Source organism: Mirounga angustirostris, unplaced genomic scaffold (assembly GCF_029215605.1).
Source record: "Mirounga angustirostris isolate CCGP_5_RB_7025 unplaced genomic scaffold, mMirAng1.0.hap1 SCAF_10, whole genome shotgun sequence".
NCBI classification, from domain to species: Eukaryota; Metazoa; Chordata; class Mammalia; order Carnivora; family Phocidae; genus Mirounga; species Mirounga angustirostris.
The window spans coordinates 95,487,457-95,507,536 of NW_026991718.1; the positions used below are offsets into that span (position 1 = coordinate 95,487,457).

At 39.4% G+C, this 20,080-nt stretch overlaps 1 protein-coding gene across 2 annotated transcripts; it reads right to left on the reverse strand.

Moving 5' to 3' along the window:
• Positions 1 to 1,907: 1,907 nt before the first annotated feature.
• Positions 1,908 to 19,979, reverse strand: MGME1 (mitochondrial genome maintenance exonuclease 1). Of its 2 annotated transcripts, none has more exons than XM_064572788.1 (5): positions 19,293 to 19,774; positions 18,621 to 19,200; positions 14,747 to 14,963; positions 3,469 to 3,601; positions 1,908 to 3,084 (listed from the first exon to the last, which is right to left on the reverse strand). In XM_064572788.1, the coding sequence occupies exons 2-5, from the start codon at positions 19,132 to 19,134 to the stop codon at positions 2,923 to 2,925; spliced, it is 1,026 nt and encodes a 341-aa protein (XP_064428858.1). In that variant the 5' UTR covers positions 19,135 to 19,200; positions 19,293 to 19,774; the 3' UTR covers positions 1,908 to 2,922. The 2 variants fall into 2 exon arrangements, with proteins under 2 accessions (XP_064428858.1, XP_045741327.1); XM_045885371.3 differs by lacking the exon at positions 19,293 to 19,774 and adding an exon at positions 19,829 to 19,979 and having other exon boundaries at positions 1,909 to 3,084.
• Between the last annotated feature and the right edge of the window lie 101 nt (positions 19,980 to 20,080).

Genomic DNA, 20,080 nt, shown 5'->3' on the forward strand with positions numbered 1-20,080 from the left:
GTGATTCAAACAAATTACCCCTAACTCCATTTAAAGCCTGTAGGCAAATTGGTTACCTAGAAACACAATGATTTACAACTAACCATCTTCATTTACCAGAGTCAGCACATATGAAACCACAGGTCATATGGTGACAAGTTTTCCTAGAACTATAATAGGTGTATAGAGGTTAATACTCTCCGATTAAAAGGGGATAATGGCTCTGAGCAAGAGGTCAGGTCTGGGGGGTGAGGATGGGAAGGGGGAAGGCATAACTTTTTTGTATAAAATTGAAAATTGGTTTTTAGTGCCAGCCAGCATGGAGCTTTTGTCAGCTGCTGAATGCACTAAGAATGTGTAGAACTGCAGAGGAAAAGGGTATGTGGTGGATAGCATTGAACCTAATGGATTGTCTCAAAGCCCAAAAGACTGTAACACTATGTCCTGTACTATGAGGGAGACTCCTCACAAGGGCAATTTCTACCTCCTTTAAAAAAAATTTAGGGGCATCTGAGTGCCTCAGTCAAACATCTACCTTGGGCTCAGGTCTTGATCCTGGAGTCCTGGGATCGAGCCCCACATTGGGCTCCCTCTCCCTCTGCCCCCCTGTGCTCTCTCTCTCAAATAAATAATTAAAAATTTTATTTTAAAGGTTATTTATTTGCCAGAGAGAGAGAGAGAGAGAGAGAGCGCACATAGCAGAGAGAGTGGCAGGCAGAAGCAGTAGGCTCCCGCTGAGCAAGGTGCCCGATGCAGGACTTGATCCCAGGACCCGGGATCATGACCTGAGCCAAAGGCAGACGCTTAACTGACTGAGCCACCCAGGCATCCCTCAAATAAATAAAAAATTATTTATTTATTTTTTTTTTTTTAAAGATTTTTATTTTTATTTATTTGAGACAGAGAGAATGAGAGACAGTATGAGAGGGAGGAGGGTCAGAGGGAGAAGCAGACTCCCTGCCGAGCAGGGAGCCCGATGCGGGACTCGATCCAGGGACTCCAGGATCATGACCCGAGCCGAAGACAGTCGCCCAACCAACTGAGCCACCCAGGCGCCCAAATAAATAAAAATTAAAAAAAATATTTTAATTATCCTCATTTAGAGAATCCCTCATCACAAATCTTGTTTCATTTCACTGGAGTTTAATATGCCATATCACTTAGAGGAACAGGTGGTACCCACAATTTAGTAACATACATGCTAATTCTTGAAAAGTTGTCTCATTTAGAAACTCAGACTTGGCTTTCTCCTTCTATGCCTTAGCAGGGAAAAAACTTTTCATTGACATTTCCCTCTCAAGAGGATTGAGACTTCTTTAATTGGTGAGATCTGAGGAATATCAGGATTGTAGTGAGAAACCGGTGTGTTCTTGTCTTTCTGGGAAGCCTGCCCAGGGATTAACTTTGGTTGTTCTCGTACAACGTCTGCCTGGTCAGACTCTGAGGGTCTTGCATGCCATTAGCTTGGGCAAGTCGGTGCAAGACAGGTCCAAGGTATATTTCTATGAACCCTAGAGAACTGTATTAAAATGCAGTCTTGCTGGGCCTAGTCTCCTAAATTCTGGAGGGAGGCTTATTAAAGCAGTGTGGAAAAATCTGCTCTTACAACTTTGAATGATCTCACTTGATTTTTGAGTTTGGAAATGACAAGCTATGTGAATATCTGCTGCTTGAAGAGAATGGAGAGGTGTAATCAGTGAAAGGGCCCCTGCAATCCTGCTCCTTCCTACCTGAAGCTTACTTTCCTTGCCAGGTGACCATGGCAAAGGACGCCTCCTTCTTGTGCGCACTTACGTAGAACTCACACCAAAGCTACTGGGCCAGTGGCAATACTGTGAATTCTGAACTTCTAAATACAAAATCTAAACAATTTCCAGGTTTACAAAATTCTCTATAAACACATAAATCTAAATAAAAAGAAACAGAACCAACAGTCTCATTACTTTACTCACATATTATATTTTATTTCTTATAATTAATGGCTAAGTAAAGAAAAAAACTAATTGTAGCACCTTACTATTTTAAGACCACAACTGTAACTTAAATGCTATCCCATTCCATAAAATAAGGAGCCTTCCCCCAAAGCTATAGCGGGCATTTAAGTTTCCCGATCCCAGTGAAAACTAGTACTTTTTATTACTTATCAAACACACAAAAATTACTGTTCCCCCTAGCTGAAGAATCTCACAAATGATATTTTTTCTTTATGTACATGGTTCATTGATTCAAACCAGAACAGAGCTACTAAAATATCCATGATTATGAATCTCAGACTAGGGTCTGGCTACTCCTGGGGGTTATTTACTGGTATGCTAAGGGGGGGATTATCAACCATGTGAAAATGCTCCATCTTTCCAGAGAGCAATGTTTACTTGAGGCTAAGGAATCACATTAAATATGAAAAAAATAAATTTTTTCAGAAATGTTAAATGGAAGTTTTTTCTCCCCAGTGAAATATATAGAAAACCTCAACTTATATATAAAACCAGTTTTAGGAAACCATGTCGGCAGTAGGATTTGGCCGATGTGATTTCTCCCACCACACACACCGTGGGGGCATGTGACCCCTTTCCTCCTGGGGTACCCTGGGGAACTTCTTGCACACCAAGCCTCACGCCCGCCAATCTTAATTCAAGGACTGGGCATCCTGCTCGGGATACAGAAAGTTCTACAGGGCAGTCCAAGAGCCACCAATGCTGTGTGAATCCTGCTTCCCTTTTTCAGGTAAATGATAAACCATGCTTACTTGTGCTTCTTTTATGTGCTCAAGTCCAACCCTTAAAATCTAAACTTTTCTGGCTTTTTGATCTTTTTAGTTGTAATACATTTCAACAAATACTTGGGTTATGTAGCTCAGATCCTGTGGCATCTCTACCGTAAACAGCAATAGATCTTCCCAAACTGTGAGGAACTAGTGAATGTTCCCAGACATCATTCTGTCCCCTAGTCTGGTTTCTGAATATTCTGGTTCTTTTCCTTCTTTGTATATTCTTCTAGTCGAAGAAGCCACTTGGCCCAGTACTGGGAACAGAGCTCAGTGTCCATGAAATGTGGATGGGCAGGGGATCCATCTTTGTAGGCCACCACAATTAAGCCACACTGAACCTAGGAAGAAACACAGGGCAGTTCCAGTATTTATACAATAGGACCAGAGCTTAGGTTCATTTCCTTCTTGCTCTATGGCAAACTCAGAACAAAACAATCTATAGTAATAGCTCCTGTTTCTAAGAGGGGTTGATAAAAGATTGCACCAGGATACATAAGAACACAAAGATGACAAGATATTGAAGAATAGACTGTAAACACTAGAGCACTATTAGCAATGACAGAAAGCTCAGAACAGGGGGGGAATTGCTTTTTAAGGTGGTAGAAGGACAAGGAACAGAGTAAGCAGTGGAACACAAACAGAATAAAAATCACAAGGAGTTAAGTAGCCATAAATAAGCATCAAGCAAGGCTTTATAGTAAGTTGAGGCTCAGTGTCCTGACCTGAAAGCTATAGTTGACATCATTATTTATGGCACCAACATAGGCCACAACCTGCAGCGGGTTGTCAAATGTATTTCGAATATAAGGTTTCGGTTTCTCCGATGTCTTCCAATCAATCACACACAGCTTGCCCCTAAAGAGAAACCAAAGGAAGTCTTTGTAGTTAATAGTTCAAACTGAGAAACTGTAAGAGGTTGAGCCTCTTCTTAGGTATGGTTTACTCCTTATCACTCAATGATTGTTGCTTCTATTCTCCACTTTCCAAAAAGACGGCTCCTCTGAGCTTTACTTCTGGGAATCAGAGAAGTGTGATGTTCTCTTTCCTTTGATTCCTACGTTCAGGTCAGTAATAGGCCTGTCAGGGGCATGATGGGAAATGCTTCCGGAAGCACACTGGCGAGAGTTACAGGTGCAGACCCATACAGAAGTGCTGGGGAACTTTCCCACAGTTCCAGTTTCTAAACTTTCTCCAAAGTCCTTTGGACCTCCATGGCCTTGTTTAACAGTTGACACGGGAATTGAAACTATGTCTATCACTATCTTAGTTGATCTTATTTCAAATATCTATCAGGAGAACCACAACAGACCAGAAGCAAAGTCCCCGTCATAAATGACAAAAGCATCATGGTGCTCCAGAAATTCTCTTGCTCAGAAACCAAAGCTGGGGTTCAGATCTATCAGTATTTAATAGGCACCAATTATATGCAGAAATACAAATAAGAGTTGGTCCCTACCCTGAAAGTTTACACACAGGGTAGGTGTCTTACTATTAGGGATATTGGAAAAATAAAAAAATTCCTGCCACTTTAAAAAAGTCAAATAACCAGTACATTCCTTCCTATCACCCCTCTCCTGATGGGATTTTATACTTGCCAAGTGCAGATATCAGAAGGATCACAGGGTGAGCAGACTGATAACTGGTTCATTCTGTCTTTCATGAACTTCAATTTCAAGACCAGCAGTTTAGAGGGAGATTTTGTACAAAATATGCATGTTACCCACCCGTTGCCATAGCTCTAGAGTTATAACTTATGCAAGGTACTCATAAAGTCAACCTAGAGTAGCACTAAAAGAAATAAGGTGCAAGCTATATATGTTATTTCAAATTTTCTAGTAACCATATCAAAAAAGAAAATACAGGTGAAATTTTAATATTTTATTTAACCCAAACATACCCAAAATATTATTGGGTATATATCATTATTGGGTAAATATCATTTCATTATGTAATATAAAGAAGTTATTAATGGGATACTTTACATTCTGTTTTGTACTAAGTCACTGAAACCTACTTAGTATTATATTTATAGCATACCTCACTTTAGATTGGCCACACTCAAGTATTTAATGGTTATATGTGGCTAGTGGGTACTCTCTTGGACAGTGCAGGTCTAGAGGTAGTTTTACTGCCTCTGTCAAACTTTGCAATATTACAAAACAATTATAATCTATGCAAATGAAGAGAGGGCCCCAGTATCGCCAGGGGGCTTCACAGTTCTCAACCTGGAATAAATCAAAATACCCTAAAATAAAGATTTCCGACATGGACCACTGTTTCTTGCAACATACTATAACTTGCAGAACTTAATAATGTGGAAAAGAGATTTTTAGTAGTATAAACCTAAATTAAAACTGCACAAAGACAGTTCACAACAAATGAAAAGATGCTCAACCTAACTTAAGTGAAATGCAGACTGAAACCACGAGACAATGTTAATCAATTGTGTCTAATACTGTGTCATTAAAGGTGTGCACAAAGCACACTCACACCTGGGACAACTGAAAATGCCTGTACCCTTTAAGCCAGCAATTTCCCTTTTCGGTATGCACTGGAGAGCAATGGTTTGATACCCTGGGTGCGAGTGACAAGTGCCTGGAAAATCTAAATATTCATATCCAGGCCTACTTCAGACCAACTGAATTTATTCAAACTATATATATGATCCATGAAAACAAACCAACAAGTGAACCTCACACCCGTATACAAGGAGACCCGTACACTGCTGCAATTTGTAATTATGAAAAACTAGAAATAACCTGAATGTTCCCAAAAGGGAAATGGATGTGCTTCATTAATACAAAGGACTACCAGGGGCGCCTGGGTGGCTCAGTCGTTAAGCGTCTACCTTTGGCTCAGGTCATGATTCCAGGGTCCTGGGATCGAGCCCCACATTGGGCTCCCTGCTCTGCAGAAAGCCTGCTTCTCCCTCTCCCGCTCACCCTGCTTGTGTTCCTGCTCTCGCTGTGTCCTCTCTGTCAAATAAATAAATAAAATATTTAAAAAAAAAAATACCGGGACGCCTGGGTGGCTCAGTCAGTTAAGCGTCTGCCTTCAGCTCAGGTCATGATCCCAGGGTCCTGGGATCAAGTCCCGCATCGGGCTCCCTGCTCTGCAGGGAGCCTGCTTCTCCCTCTGCCTCTGCCTCTCTCCCTCTCTCTATCTCTCATGAATAAATAAATAAAATCTTTAAAAAAATAAAAAAAAAAACCAAGGAATACCAAACAACAGTTAAAAGAGAGAACAAGATCAAAATCATCATGCTAACATTTATTGAGTAGTTTGCATTTTAAGTACTATACAGAGAATGTCTCATTTAATCTCTATAACAACTCTATAAGGTAAGTCCTTTTGTCTTATTTTACAGATGAACAAATAGAAGTACAGAGAGGCTAACTAGCCTAAGGTTAAGATGAAAAGCCAGAAACCAAACCCAGCCAGCCTGGCTCCAGAGCCTAATATCTTACCAGCTTTGTGATACTATGTATGTAGAAATTTCTATATATTGTGACTCTCACAGACATGGAGGTAATAATACATGGTATTCTGTGTATGTGTACTATACACAGTGTTGTGTATGTATGTAGAAAGCACACTGGCAATGTGTTGGATATGCACTATCCAGTATGGTGGGTGTGTTAAGTAGTAGTGGAAGTAGCCTAGGACACAGTAGCAAACGTCTCACAGTGATTGTCTTTGGCCAGGGGACTTAGAGGAGGGAAGATGTAGTTACAGGTGATGTGAGCTTAATTTATGGTATATTTAAAAAAAAAATCGGAAGCAGATGTGACAAAGTGTTAATAACTGTTAATTCTGAGTGGTGGAGAATTATTAAAAGAGAAAAGGATGTTGCAGATCTACATAAACTAATAAGGGAAGATCTCTAAAATATTTTCAGAATGAAAAAAAGCAGGGATTGGCACTTTGTGTTAGTAAGTGGGGGTGGAGACAAATGATTATAAATACAGTCATAAAATACCTCAGGACCACAAGAACTTTATCTATCTTTAGAGAGGGAGAGGGAGAGAAAGAGAGAGGAAGGGAGGGAGGGAGGGAGGAATGGGTGGGGGGGCAGGGAGAGAGAGAGAGGAAATCTAAAGCAGGCTCCATGCCCAGCATGGAGCCCCATGCTTGATCTCACGACCCTGACATCAAGACCTGAGCCAAAATCAAGAGCCAGATGCTTAACCGACTGAGCTACCCAGGCGCCCCAGGGTCACAAGAGCTTAAAATCAGAGTGGGGGTGGAGGATTCTGGGAAAATGGAAGAGTAGGAAGCACCAGAAATCTGTAGGCCTACCAAGACAACAATTGCAATGGCAGAATCTGTCTGATAAAATTATTGGATATCTAGAGCCTATTGAAGGCTTAGATGGTAAACTGGTTAATTTTGGTCAATTTCGGCTCTTAACAGCTACCCATCCCCCCACTCCTTCTCATGGGGCAGGCAGCTATACACATGATCTTGGAATAGCACGGTACACAGCTTGTGGGAATGAGTGGACAAAAAGGGCCCCATTCTCCAAATGTCAGGGATCTGTGCTCTCATCACTGATCACTGGTCACAGAGGTGAAGACAAGAGCAGGGTGGCCATTGTTACTGCACCTCCCCCCATTGCCACAAGCCCCTCACCCTCCAACTGAATGACTTCCAGAGGACTTAAAGGGACAATGCCCATTTTTTCCAACCCCTCATTCTTCTCTTTTTCCCCTTTTGGGAATTAGATACTAAAGACTACAACATCCCAAAGCAACTGCATCTATGGGGAAAATTAGAAAGTGACTGTGCATGTCCAGGGAAGGGCACAGGCTCAGAAAAAGACTTGAGAAGACCTTAAGTTTATACTTCAGGCTGATCCTTAGCACAGAGAGAGCCTACAAGAACAGTAACAAAACCCCAAACAAAAACAATGAACAGGGGCGCCTGGGTGGCTCAGTCAGTTAAGTGTCTGCCTTAGGCTCAGGTCATGATCTCAGGGTTCTGGGATCCAGCCCAACACTGGGCTTCCTGCTTTGCAGGGAGTCTGCTTCTTCCTCTGCCTGCCACTCCCCCGCTTGTTCTCTCCGCGCCCCCCTGTCAAATAAATAAATAAAATCTTTAAAAAAAAGAAAATTTAAAAAAACCACAAAAAACCAAAAAAAAATCCCACAATGAACAAAGTCCAACAAACCCTGTGGTAGAGGGAGAACCTGATTTCCAGAGTTACATATTAGATTCAGATATCCAGTTTTCAAGAACAACAAAAATCACAAGGTATACAAAGAAACAGGAGAATATGGCCCATTCAAAGGAAAAAAATAAACAAACTGTCCCTGAAAAAGATGTGATGGCAGTTTTACTAGACAAAGACTTTGTTAGTCTTAAAGATGCCCAAAGACCTCAATAAAGGTAAATACATGGGCGATTATAAAAGCAAGCATTCTTTTTTTTTTAGATTTTATTTATTTATTTGAGAGAGAGAGAATGAGAGAGAGAGCACGAGAGGGAAGAGGGTCAGAGGGAGAAGCAGACTCCCTGCTCAGCAGGGAGCCTGATATGGGACTGATCCCGGGACTCCAGGATCATGACCTGAGCCGAAGGCAGTTGCTTAACCAACTGAGCCACCCAGGCGCCCAAAAGCAAGCATTCTTATAACAATGATTTGTAACTCCACTTTTTGTCTTCTACAGTTTTTTTTTTTTGTAAACTTGAAACAAGCATAAATTATTGCTCTTAGGTTGGTTGATCATACAAATCTTGATCAATGTTTAATGAAACATCAGATAGCACTGGTTCATCATGTTCTTCTACTCTGCTCAAGTGAGCTGCCCCATACAGAGCACTAATTTCAACTAGTGTCTTGCCTGAGTCTGCTGCTGTATCCTCTGAATGGGAAACATCTTCACCCTTATTTCTTATACTCATTCTCATCTCCCCCCCCCCTTTTTTTTTAAAGATTTTATTTATTTGAGACAGCGTATGAGCAAGAGTGTGGCGGGGGTGGGGAGGAGGAGATGGGACGGGGATGTGTGTGGGAAGGGTAGAGGGAGAGGGAGAAGCAGACTCCCTGGAGGAGCAGGGAGCCAGATGCTGGCTCAATCCTAGAACCCTAAGATCATGACCTAAGTGGAAGGTAGACGCTTAACTGGCTGAGCCACCCAGTTGCCCCACTCATCTCATTCTCTGATTGTTCTTGAGCTCTCTGCAGTTCTCCTAACCTTTTTTTTGCATTTCCAACTCTAGCTGGAATATTAGCTGTTGCTGTTGAAACGGGAGCTCCTCTGACTTGGGTCTCTCCATCATTTCCTGCCCCATCAGAGCTAGTTCTCATTCATGCTCCAAGTTGGCCATTTCCTTTTGTCTCAGTTGCTCCGCAGTCACATTTCCTTCTATTTGTAAATCCACAAGCCTACACATTCTATTGGATCCACCAAGCAATCCTGCCACTTCTGCAAGACTTTTAAAGATATACTGACTCCCTTTCTAACTCTTAACCTTAACCTGCCAGTAGCATCCTGTTGCTGGCAATGAGCCATGCACCTCAGGTGCCAGAGACTGCATGCAGCAAAGAGGGAGGGGCCCATGGATGGGTGAGTGGGTTGTTTTCTACATAATTTAAGAGATTAATAAACCTAAACCTAAAAAAAATTATTAGTTTATGTTTTGAGGCACATAATATATAAAGACAATTTTGTGACATCAACAACTGAAAGGGACAGGGATAGAGTTGTGAAGGAGCAGTCTTCGTATGTCATTGTAGTTAAGTTGGTACAAATTCAAATTAGAGTGTTATAACTGGGATGTTAAATGTAATCCCTATGGTAATCACAAGGAAAATAGCTATAGAATATACACAAAAGGGAATGAGAAATTGAAATGTTTCACTACAAAAAAGGAAAACAAAACACAAAAAAGACAGTAACATACAGGAAATGAGACAAAAAAGCTAAAATGCCTATAGAAAATAAATAAAATGACACCAGTCTCCCCTTATCAGTAACTAATTTAAATGTAAATGGATCAAACTGTCCAATCAAAAGACAGAGACTGGCAGAATGGATAAAACACATGATTCAATTATATGCTGTATACAAGAGACTCACTGTATACTCAAAGACACAAATAGGCTGAATGTGAAAAGATAGAAAAAGATATTCCATGCAAATAATAACCAAAAGAGAGCAAAGGTGGCTCTAATAGCAGATAAAACAGTCTTTAAATAGAAAAAGACAAGACAAAGAAAGACATTATATATTAATAAAAGGTTCGATACATCAAGAAGATATAACAATTATAGACATTTATGCATCTAGTAACAGACTAGCAAAATATATGAAGCAAAAACTGACAAAATTGAAGGGAGAAATACAGTTGTTTCTTTTTTTTTTTTTAACTTTTATTTAAGTATTCTCTATATCCAACACGGGGCTCTGACCCTGAGATCAAGAATCACATGCTCTTCCAAATGAGCCAGCCAGGTGCTCCAGAAATACAGTTCTATAATAATTGTTGGAGACTTCAATACCTATTTTTAATAATGGGCAGAACCAGACAGAAGGAAGTGAGGAAATAATGGACTTAAAACAACACAATAAACCAACTAGATCTAATGGACATATAGTACTCTCTACCCAACAACAGAACACACACCTTTTCAAGCACACGCAGGACACTTTCCAGGACAAACCATATATTAGGCCATAAATTAAGTCTCAATATATTTAAAAATATAGATATCACACAAAGTATTTTCTCCAATCACAAGATGAAGTTAGAAATCAATAAAAGAAGTAAAATTGGAAAAAAAATCACTAATTTGTGGAAATTAACATAATCAACCGAAGAAGAAATCACAGGGGAAATTAAAGATACTTAGAGGTGAATAAAAATGAAAACACAGCATACCAAAACTTACAGGACACAGTGAAAACAGTATTAAGGAAGCTATTCAACAATAAATACTTATATTAAAAAACAAGGAAGAATCAAATCAACATCCTAACCTTACAACTTAAGGAGCCAAAAAAAAAAAACCCAAAGTAAACCTTTATAGAAAGAGATAAAAGAGATTAGAGAAAAGACAAATGAAATTCAGAATAGAAAACCAATAGGAAAAAAATCAATGAAAATAAACATTGGTTTTTTGAAAGGATCAACAAAATTGACAACCTTTAGCTAGATGGACTTAGAAAAAAAGAAAGATGACTCAAATTGCATAAATCAGAAATGAAACTGGGACATCACTACTAATTCTACAGAAATAAAAAGGATGAGAGCACTATGAAAAATCATATGCCAACAAGTTGGATAACCTAGATGAATTAAATTCCTAACAACACAAAACCTACCAGGACTAAATCTTGAAGAAATAGAATATCTGAACAGCTCTATAATTAGAAAGGAGATTTCATCAGTAATCAAAAATCTCCTGGCAACTAAAAGCTCTAGATCTGATAACTTTATGGGTGAATGCCACTAAATATTTACATAACTAATACCAATGCTAAAAACTTTTCCAAAGAAATTGAAAAGTAGGGAACTCTTAACTCATTCTATGAATCTAACATTACCCTGATACCAAAGCTAGACAAAGACACTACAAGAAAACTACAGAATAATAATCCTTATGAACATGGATGCAAAAATCCTCAACAAAATAGTAGCAAATCAAATTCAGCAACATATTAAAAGAATTATACACCATTACAAAGTGGGCTTTATTCCTGGAATGCAAGGATGGTTTAACACACAAAAATCAACCAATGTGATATACCTTATTAACAGAATGAAGGAAACCACTTAATCATCTTAATTGATGAAGAAAAAGCATTTGACAAAATGAAATACCCTTTATGAAAAAAATACTCAACAAGCTAGGGATAGAAAAAAAAAAAACTACCTCCAAATAGTAAAAGCCATATATGAAAAGCCCATAGCAAACATCATACTCAATGTTGAAAGACTGGAAGGTTTTCCTCTAAGATCAGGAACAAGGCAAGGCTGCCTGCTTTCACCACTTCTATTCAACAGATCTGGATGTTCTAGCCAGAGCAATTAGGCAAGACAAACAAATAAAAAAGCATCCAAACTAGAAAGGAAGAAGTAAAATTATCTCTGTTCACAGATGAATGATCTTTTATGTTAAAAACTCTAAAGAATCCACACAAAAACTGGTAGGACTATATAAATAAATTCAGGATACAAAGTCAACACACAATTCAAGAGCATTTTATACATAAACAATGAACAATATGGAAAGGAAATGACAAAAACAATTTCATATAATATCAAAATGAATAAAATACTTGGGAATTAACCAAGGAGACTAAAGACTTGCACAATGAAAACTGCAAATCATTACTGAAAGAAATTAAAGACCTAAATGGAAATATGCCCATGTTCACGGATTGGAAGATTTAATATTGTTAAGATGTTCATTTTACCCAAAGTGATCTACAAATTTAATACAATCTATAAAAATCTCTCAGTGACGATTTTTGGACAAATTGAAAACCCATCCTAAATGGATCCACATGGAATCTCAAGGGACTCTGAAAAGCCAAAACAACCTTGAAAAAGAACAAAACTGGAGGACTCACACTTGCTAATTTCAAAGCTTACTACAAAGCTCTAATAATTAAAATAGTATGGTACTTGTATAAAGACAGACACACAGACCGATGGAAATGAATAGACAGCCCAGAAATAAACCCTCACATACACATGATTTTTGACAAAGGTGCCAAGTCTATTCAATGAGGAAAGGACAGTCTTTTCAACAAATAGTACTGGGGAAACTGGACATCCACATGCAAAAGAATGAAGCTGGACTTTTACCCAACACCATATACAGAAATTAACTCAAAATGGATCCATGACCTAAAGGTAAGATTTAAAACTACATAAAACTCTTAGAAGAAACATAGGGTCCAAGCTTAATGACACTGGATTCGGTGGTGATTTACTGGATGTGACACTAAAGGCACAGGTAACAACAACAAAATAAACAAATTGGCTTACAGGAAAAACTTTAAAAAAATTGTGTAAAGTGCAAGGATAAAGATAAGTCAGTCACGAAAAGACAAATACTTTGATTCTACCCACATGAGGTATGAAAGAATAGTTAAATTCATAGAGACAGAAAGTAGAATGTGGTTGCCAGGGGCTGAAGTAGGGGAGAGTACAGTGATTACTGTTTAATGGGCACAGAATTTCAGTTTTATAAGATGACATGTCCTGGAGATGGATGGTATTGACGGTTGTACAACATTATGAATGTATTTAATGATACTCAACTGTATACTTAAAAATGGTGAAGTTTATGGTAAATTTTATGTTACGTGTATTTTACCACATTAAAAACCTTTTTTAAAGAAAAAGTGGAGATGGGAGACTTATTTTAGTAGCTTGGGTTAACCAAACACATATATTACCTATTAAAAAGGTTTTTAAAATTTCTAAAACCTTAATTTTCAAAAATATTCAATGCGCATATTCTCAGTGTTGATGCTTTCCACCTAAAGAGCAGAAAACAAACATCAGTACTGTGGACATCACTGTGAAGTGTTTGGTGTCAGGAACTTTTTTTTTTTTTAAGATTTTACTTATTTATTTGAGAGAGAGAGAGAGAGAGAAAGCACGAGAGAGGGGAGGGTTAGAGGGAGAAGCAGACTCCCTGCTAAGCAGGGAGCATGACTCAGGATTCTATCTAGGGACTCTGGGATCATGACCTGAGCTGAAGGCAGATGCCCAACCAACTGAGCCACCCAGGAACCCTTGGTGTCAGAAACTTCTGGAAGGCCTTGGGTAGAATTGATTGTATGGCTACCTCGGTTAACTAAAGGGCAGCTAAAAACAGCCTATTAAATTTCTAGGCACCCAGGGCTCTTCTCAGATATGAGGCAATTATGGCACAAAACTGTTGGGTGGCCTGAACACTTTCCAGACTAATGAATATTCTGTCAATTTTTTAAAATTTAAATTTTGACTAGAGTTCCAAGAGTTACAGGTTTTGTTTTTTTTTTTTTTTTAAAGATTTTATTTATTTATTTGAGAGAGAGAATGAGATAGAGAGAGCATGAGAGGGGGGAGGGTCAGAGGGAGAAGCAGACTCCCTGCTGAGCAGGGAGCCCGATGCGGGACTCGATCCCAGGACTCCAGGATCATGACCCAAGCCGAAGGCAGACGCTTAACCAACTGAGCCACCCAGGTGTCCCAAGAGTTACAGGTTTTTACCTATCCTTGTGGGTCGCCCACATCCTTTTTTTGGAATAGGGGTATCTGCAGGGGAATCTGGAGTAAGTGGGGAAAACGGTTAACAGAGCAGCAATTTAAAAACCACAGGAAGCTTTAGTAAGCTCAGAGTTCCTATCCATGTCAAACACGGCCTGGAAGTCAGAAAAAGAAATGATTTTCAGGGCAAACAGGTCGAGGTGCTATTTTTAGGGAAATGGGAAAGAAAATGCAGGAATCAAAGTGGATTTTTTTTTTTTTAAAGAGTTATTTATTTTAGAGAGAGAGTGAGGGAGCATGCATGCGAGTTGCGGGGGTGGGGGGGGAAGGACAGAGGGAGAGGGAGAGAGTCTTAAGCTGACTCCACACTCAGCACAGCCTGACCCAGTGCTCGATCTCATGACCCTGAGATCAGGACCTGAGCCAAAAACAAGAGTTGGACACTTAACTGACTGAGCCATTTGAGTGCCCCATCAAATTGGATCTAGTGGTTAGTAGCTTGCTTGGGGGTAGGGAAGGGGGAACATGCTGGATATTGAAAAATGATACCTTTTCTCCACCAAACACTTTGATTCTGGAACACAGATTTACAAGAATTATGAGGCTCTTCCTCCTGTATCTGTCCTTACCTCCTGCCGCATACCTAATTCTTTTATGTATCATAGAGGTTTTGACTTCACAGGGCTGTACCTTGAAGCAGGAGTTCAGAGGAAAAAATAGTGTTTGACAGACCTGCATTACTTTATCTCCACACTTTGAGAGAGAGAAAAAAAAAAATCTAATACTTACTGATATTCAGCCACACAGTCCAGTAGACCTACATACTTTAAGGTATCATGCTGAACAGCGCTTTCAAGAGCTCGCACTCCACTGACATCTTTCAGGATATGCTGGACACTTTCGATATATCCAGATTCAAGATTCTCATCACTCTCTTTCAAGTCTCTTTGGGGTGCAAGTATCCTTTCCAAGGCTTTATGGAACCGTTTCCCTTGTAAAAATATATCTGAAAAGAAAATCAGGGGAAAAAGAAAAATAAGAACAAAGCTAGTACTAAAAAACAAATACTTAAAAACCTCTGGACAATAAAATTAGAAATTATATTAAGTTACCTTTAAGTGACAACTGCTAAGATACCACATTTTAGTCTCCTGTGAAATCTAAAAATGCACTTTGAAAAGCAAAGGGACGAAAATAGTTTGAACAATAAAATGAATTAAAATAAAGAATTTCTAGTAGAATTAGGCCAAAGCTACAATTGAAGATCTGGGGGCAAAAGGACCACACCTAGTGTACCATACTGTGATTTTAAGTATCCATTTTAGTAACTTCTGTTCAGTTTTTTTTTTTACAACAAACACTGAATTAATGAATATAGGTGGGAGAATCCTTTTACTAACAGGCTTAGTGAATGGTAAGGAATGAAAATCAAGGCATATACAAATCAAAACCAAATTGGATGTTTTGGGGCTTGGGGGCAAGAGGAAATATCTAACACTCTTCTGCACTTTTTGGGGGGGCTAGAACAGCTTAAGACAGTTGCTCTGTCCTGAAAATTTTCCTCATGTGCTTAAGAAAAATTTGATGTATAATGGAGATTGTATTCGTTTCAGATATTCAACATAATGATTTGATATCTGTATATCCTCACACACTTTAAAGTTAAGAAAACAAACAAATCCAAGAAATTGTACAAATTCACTTCATCCTTGATAAGGGAAGGAAACAAAGAGGAGGCATTGTGCTAAGCAGTGGCCTTGGCGCTTTCAAAATATTATTTAACTTTCAAACACAACAACCCAGCAAGAATCATTACCCCCAGTTTAATGAATGAGGCCTACACAATGCTGTTAATTTGCCCCAAGGCAAAAAAGGTAGACTAACAGCCTGGCACCAGAGTCCATGTTCAATTCCAGTCCATCATACAACAGAGTAAGGCAAAATCGGGGACCATCATTTAGATATACACAGAAGCACAGTAGGAAATATACATGCATAGAGATAGACCCATAGAAAATGAGGAAAATTTGATCTAATAAGGTAATTTTAAACCATATTTTACATTTGTCAAATACTATTTTACCAGGATTTTGAAAGGTCAGTTACCACTGTCAAAAAATGGAATCACTTCTGGGAAATTACTTGGAGAGTTAAATGAAATTCAACTGAAGAACTGAGCTATTACACTCCAAATTTACTCGGTTCAATTGGACTTATTAGCATATGAAAGGCCTACAAGATTTTTAGGACAGATGGAATTAAAATCTAGGTAAAAGTACAGCATTCATCTATAGACAAGCCTAATGAAGCAGAACACAAACATGGTCAAAACAGGAAGAAAACAAACTGCTTTATCAATTTCCAAGCAAATAAACAATTCATTTTCCACTGCAGACTTAACCCTTGGCTGGGTTCTTCACATAAAAGAGGCAGCAAACAAACAAAAAAAATTTAAAAATTAAAAAAATTAAAAAGAGGCAGCAAACATGGGAATCTAGATTATAGGATCCCCTAGATTGTAAGGCTCAGAACATTAAATATGACTGAATTTGTCTAAGTAAATTTTATTATTTTGGGGGGTTTTATTTATTTGAGAGAGCAAGCATGAGCAGGGGGAAGGGGCAGAGGGAGAGGGAGAAGTACACTCCCCACTGAGGAGGGAGCCTGATACAGGACTTGATTCCAGGATTCTGGGATCATGACCTGAGCCAAAGGTAGACCCTTAACTGACTGAGCCACCTAGGCACCCCTATCTAAGTAAATTTTAAAAAGCACAAGATTTATTGCAGATAGCATCAAGTCAGAATATTCATTCAGTAAATTAAATTGACCAATGAAAGTGAAATGTTTTCAAGTCCCAGTATGTAAAATGCATTTAAAAAAAAAATCCATGAGTCTCTAAGATTCTGACTGATAAACTGGCAGGATGGATAATATTTTAAGATTAAAAAGTCACTACAGCAATAAACTGGAAAAAATAAACCCCATCCCTTTTCACTATGATCAACACTTAAATATAAATCCAAGTCAGACTTTCTTATCCTTGGCAATCTTCAAAAGGTAAACTGATGCTTGAGAAATTGACCAAGTTGAGAATGCCAGCTCTGGGCACATCTCTATGCTCTAGCCTTTGGAAGAGCAGGCGGAAAGGAATTTATCAGTACAGTATTTTAAAAAACTGCCTCTCCTGACCCATTAATCAATTTAGTGGGCAATGACATGCTTTTTCATTCTTTTCTTCCCTTCCTTTTTGGTGGTAGGGGGGAGGATGACACTAATCCTGTGATTGCCCCTTATGAAAAAAAGTGATTCTGCCTGTTTCTTAAAATTGATCCTGAGTTAACTGAGAAACACATCAGAGTAATAATCTAGATCAACAACGCTGATTATATGGAAAACAACCATAGTTTTATCTCTGCTTGGGATAGTGGAGCACCTTCACATTCCCAACAGAAATTCCTTTCCTTTATCAAGGAGGCCTCCAGAGTACTTTTTTACTTTGTGCCAAGGGCTACAAGTCCTAGGTTCCCAAACTCCTAGCAGGTTTCTGCCTTTACTTTTCTTACCAGTGATTTCAGGATCCCCACAAACTATGACATTCCAGATAAAAAACAACTTCCCCTGAGGAAAAAATGTCTATTCTAAATCCTAGTGGTACAAATAAAAAACATAAGATGCCATTAAAAAATTTCACTTTATGTTGCTTATTTAGAAAGCAAAGAATAGCTTATTAGTGTTGTTACTTATTACCTAAAGGCAGCTCCCACATCTATTCCTCCCCCCACACAGCTGAGGAATGTTCTAAAGGACGAGGACCTTGACCTTTTTTTGCCATATCCAGGTGCTGTCTATATACTTAATATATGTGACACGTTTAATGTGTTACCCACACAGTTTTTTCTAAGATGCCACAAAATAAGTGCATTACTCTTAAAATTAAAAGTGCTCTCTACCAACCACTAGGGAAGCATGGGCTAAGGAATGATCAACAAAAAACCTAGCTTTAATAGAAGACAACTATATGATCCTGATGGGGACCAGCTAATTCACCTGTGCCAATGGTCTTTCACCTTGCTTCTGAATGGAGCCTGTTTTAAGGAAGCTATTCTCCTCACCTGTCTAAAAAGTCAGTAAATTAGGAGTTGAAAGCTAAAGTTTATTTATTCTGTTACCAATCAAGAGCATCAGATTATCTCAATTTACCAAAATCTAAATACAAATCACGTGTTCCGGTTTACTCCAAGTCTTTAAATTTACATGTCAATAAGGATAAGTAGAGCAAGGGGTATTTACTACATTCTGAATAGAATGCCTAGCAAACAAATAGAATTCCATTATCAGGTGACTGATTCTTTTCCTTAATCAAAGAAAACAGGCAACTTTAATACTTAAGTTTGTAGTTTATGAAAGAATTTTCTACATCATTTAGCCAAATTACTTGCTCTCTGTGCTTCAGTTTCATCTGTGAAATGAGAATAATAGTATATATGCTGCATAGGGTTGTTATGATGATTGAGTTAATACACAAACTGCTATTTGATGCTAATTATCACTTGAAAGCAGTGCCTCACTAGTTCAGGTCAAAAACACCCTCACTCTTTTGACACTGTTCTATATTCTAGAAAACACAGTAACCATACAGAACCAGGATTGAAAAAATTACTTGAAGAATATTCGGCAAAGCCATCCTCTCCCAGTTCCAGAATCATCCGCTGTTTCCACCTCTCCAAGAAGAAAATCTGTTCTGATGTCATGGTCTGCTGAAGGATCTTGGTCACACTTGGTATGGTATTTCTTTGCAAAGGGATTCTCAAAGGAACTGTAGGAGTACTTGTTGCATTTGGTTTTACACTTCTCTCTGGGATTAAGAGAGGACACCAGTTTCCTGGAGCTTTTGCTTCCTCATTTTGCTTTGGGGGCTTACACTTACTCACAGGTCCATAGAGTAAATCATCTTCCTCAAACAATGATTCTGGAGTCTGAGCAAGGCCTCTGGATGACAAGACAGACTGTACTAACTCAGAGTACTTTTCTTGGTCTACTTCTTTATAAGGGTTCACTTTTTTCTTCCGGCTACAAGAATAAGAGGAAGTGGAAAAATCCACATGGGCGGTTGGTTCTAGAGAAAACCCCTTTGAACTTCTGAGCTGTCTGCAGATGGTGTGAAACGCCTTCATCTTTAGATGCTTTCTCACTTCCCCCTAGGCTACTTGCAATGTTGAGGGCCTTTTATTTTTGCACTCCTAGTAAAGAGAAAAGTGGAGTTAGATACCAATGTATTAAATATTTGAACGGCTGAAATGCAAGCTGCATCAGTACGATAAGGCGCATTAACCTGCATTCCGTTAAGCTTTTTCGACATGTTTGGACAAAGCTATTTCCAAAGAAAGACTCTCTTTAATAGCCAGAACGACCAGCACTTGTTAAGTGTGAAATAGTACAGCTTGGGGCAAGACGTCCCCAATATTCAATCCGAAGAACTGGGAAGCCTAGGAGGGGAGGCATGTGTGAGACGGAGAAAGAACGCTACAGCTCGTCCTATACCGGCCACGACGGTCACGGTGAACCACTGATCCCTAGATACCAGGCTCCCTGCTAAGTATTCCAGGAGAAGACTTCTCACTAAACTCTCACACCCTTTAAGGTGGTTACTTCTGCGACATCGTTTTACAGACTGAAGGGTCCCACCAGGAAAGAGCGGGTAAGCGGTGGTCAGCGAGGCCCATCATGTGATCCCCAGAACGGGGCCTCCCGCTCCGCCATACGTGGGGAACCACAGTGAGGACAGGACGGCTGGGGCCCCTGGTGTGGGAGTCAGGATTAGGAACAGATGGCTTAAATAGAAGCCCAGCTCACGGCCCGGACAGGTACCTCAGGAGCCACCAGACTTCACTTAACTTCCAGAGCGCCGACAACCTCTCGGGACCCGTACTTTCCTCGGTCCCGCGCTCTGATCTCGAGTTAGGCTCCGCCTAAGGGGCGGTGGTACCGGCATGCACTGCGGCGCAGCTAGCCTCTCCTTCACTGCTACAGACACTCCCGAGATCCTTGGGGAGTCCCTCCCCTCAGGCGTTAGCGCGGGCTCCTCCAAATCGCGCCCTTACGCTCTCACGATATCTTGTT

Coding starts and splice junctions, on each gene's coding strand:
- MGME1 (XM_064572788.1), bottom strand. CDS start 19,134: ATGAAGGCGTTTCACACCATCTGCAGACAGCTCAGAAGTTCAAAGGGG. Junction 3,602..14,746: donor GACTGTGTGGCTGAATATCA/GTAAGTATTAGA, acceptor GTTTCTCTTTAG/GGGCAAGCTGTGTGTGATTG. Junction 3,085..3,468: donor ATGTCAACTATAGCTTTCAG/GTCAGGACACTG, acceptor GTTTCTTCCTAG/GTTCAGTGTGGCTTAATTGT.